Source organism: Echinops telfairi, unplaced genomic scaffold, assembly GCF_000313985.2.
Source record: "Echinops telfairi isolate 266 unplaced genomic scaffold, ASM31398v2 ScPeMD7_29;HRSCAF=101, whole genome shotgun sequence".
NCBI classification, from domain to species: domain Eukaryota; kingdom Metazoa; phylum Chordata; class Mammalia; order Afrosoricida; family Tenrecidae; genus Echinops; species Echinops telfairi.
In genome coordinates, this window is record NW_022103926.1 from 7,753,937 (window position 1) to 7,755,268 (window position 1,332).

The 1,332-nt window shown below is 51.9% G+C and overlaps 1 gene segment (V, D, J or C); it reads left to right on the forward strand.

Moving 5' to 3' along the window:
• The window catches only part of LOC101650011, a 7,450-nt gene extending 6,902 nt beyond the window's left edge, over positions 1-548 (forward strand). Inside the window, 1 exon segment of the V gene segment in view lies at positions 478-548. Within this exon segment, the coding sequence occupies positions 478-548 (71 nt within the window).
• The last annotated feature ends 784 nt before the right edge of the window (positions 549-1,332 follow it).

Here is a 1,332-nt window from a genome sequence, read left to right on the forward strand (position 1 = left end):
TGAAATGAGACTCACATGCATGACCGCATGGCCACGGCCCAGCAGGACATTCAGGAAACAATCAAATGACTCATAGAGCAGCTCTTCCTCTTCTTCTTGCTGGGTCTCGGCCTCCAGCAGCAGAGGGCGCTGTGGTCTGTTCCTGAGGGTCAATGCTGTGATCCAGGCTTGTTATCAGCCACCTGCCTCTGCTTGGTGTTCAGTGGGGCCCACAGTTGTGACATCACAGTGCCCAGGGCCTCACAGCCCAGGACCCGCCCTGAAATCACTGTCTAGCTTGGTTTAGATGCATGGGGCTTCAACATGCCAGGTAAGGAGGCTATTTGCATGAAGGTCCCTCCCTCACTTCAGTTGCTCAGGGGATAAAAAGGCCTTGAGGGTTCCAGACCCTGCTCAGAGCCTCAGGGTTCAAAGCGTGTGGGATCTCCACCATGGCCTGGGTTTCCTTGTTTTTCCCTCTCCTCATTCACTGCACAGGTGGCTTCAGGCTGGACATCAGAGCTGGGAATGATGGGATATGGGGGGCCAACTGTGTCCTTGCTCACTAACCCCACCTCTTTCACGGAGTGTCTCTCTTGCCTTTCAGGGTCCTGGGCCCAGTCTGTGCTGACCCAGCCATCTGCAATGTCTGAGTCCGTGGGGAAGACAGTTACCATCTCTTGCACTGGAGGAAGCAGTAATGTTGGACGTGGATATCCAGACTGGTTCCAGCAGCTCCCTGGTGCTTCCCCCAAACTCCTTATCTATGACTCTGATAAGAGACCCTCTGGAGTGCCAGCCCGTTTCGCAGGCTCCAGGTCAGGGAACTCGGCCTTCCTGACCATCTCTGGGCTCCAGCCTGAGGACGAGGCTAGTTATTACTGCACAGCCTGGGACAACAGCATTAATGCTCACACAGTGCTCCAGGCCAATGGGGAAGTGAGACACAAACATGCTGCACCCAGTGAAGGGACACTCCCATGCAGGGCCCTACTCATTCAGACATTTACTCCCCTGGGTTTTTGTTGTTGTTGTTGTTAATCATTTTATTGGGGGTTCATAAAACTCTGGTTTTTATGTGATCCTGATGACTCACAGGAGGTAGCATCTAAGCAAGAACCAACGATGCTGAAGGAAGAAGTTCACACTGCACTGAAAGCAGGATCCAAAAACAGGGCTCCAGAATTGATGGAAAACCCACAGAAATGTTTCAGCCCGTGGATGAAGCACTAGAATCACCCACTCGTCTATGCCAGCATATTTGGAAGACAGCTACTTGGCCAACTAATTGATAGAGGTTCAAATTTGTGCCATTCCAAAGGAAGGTGACCCAACAGAATGCTCAAATCATAC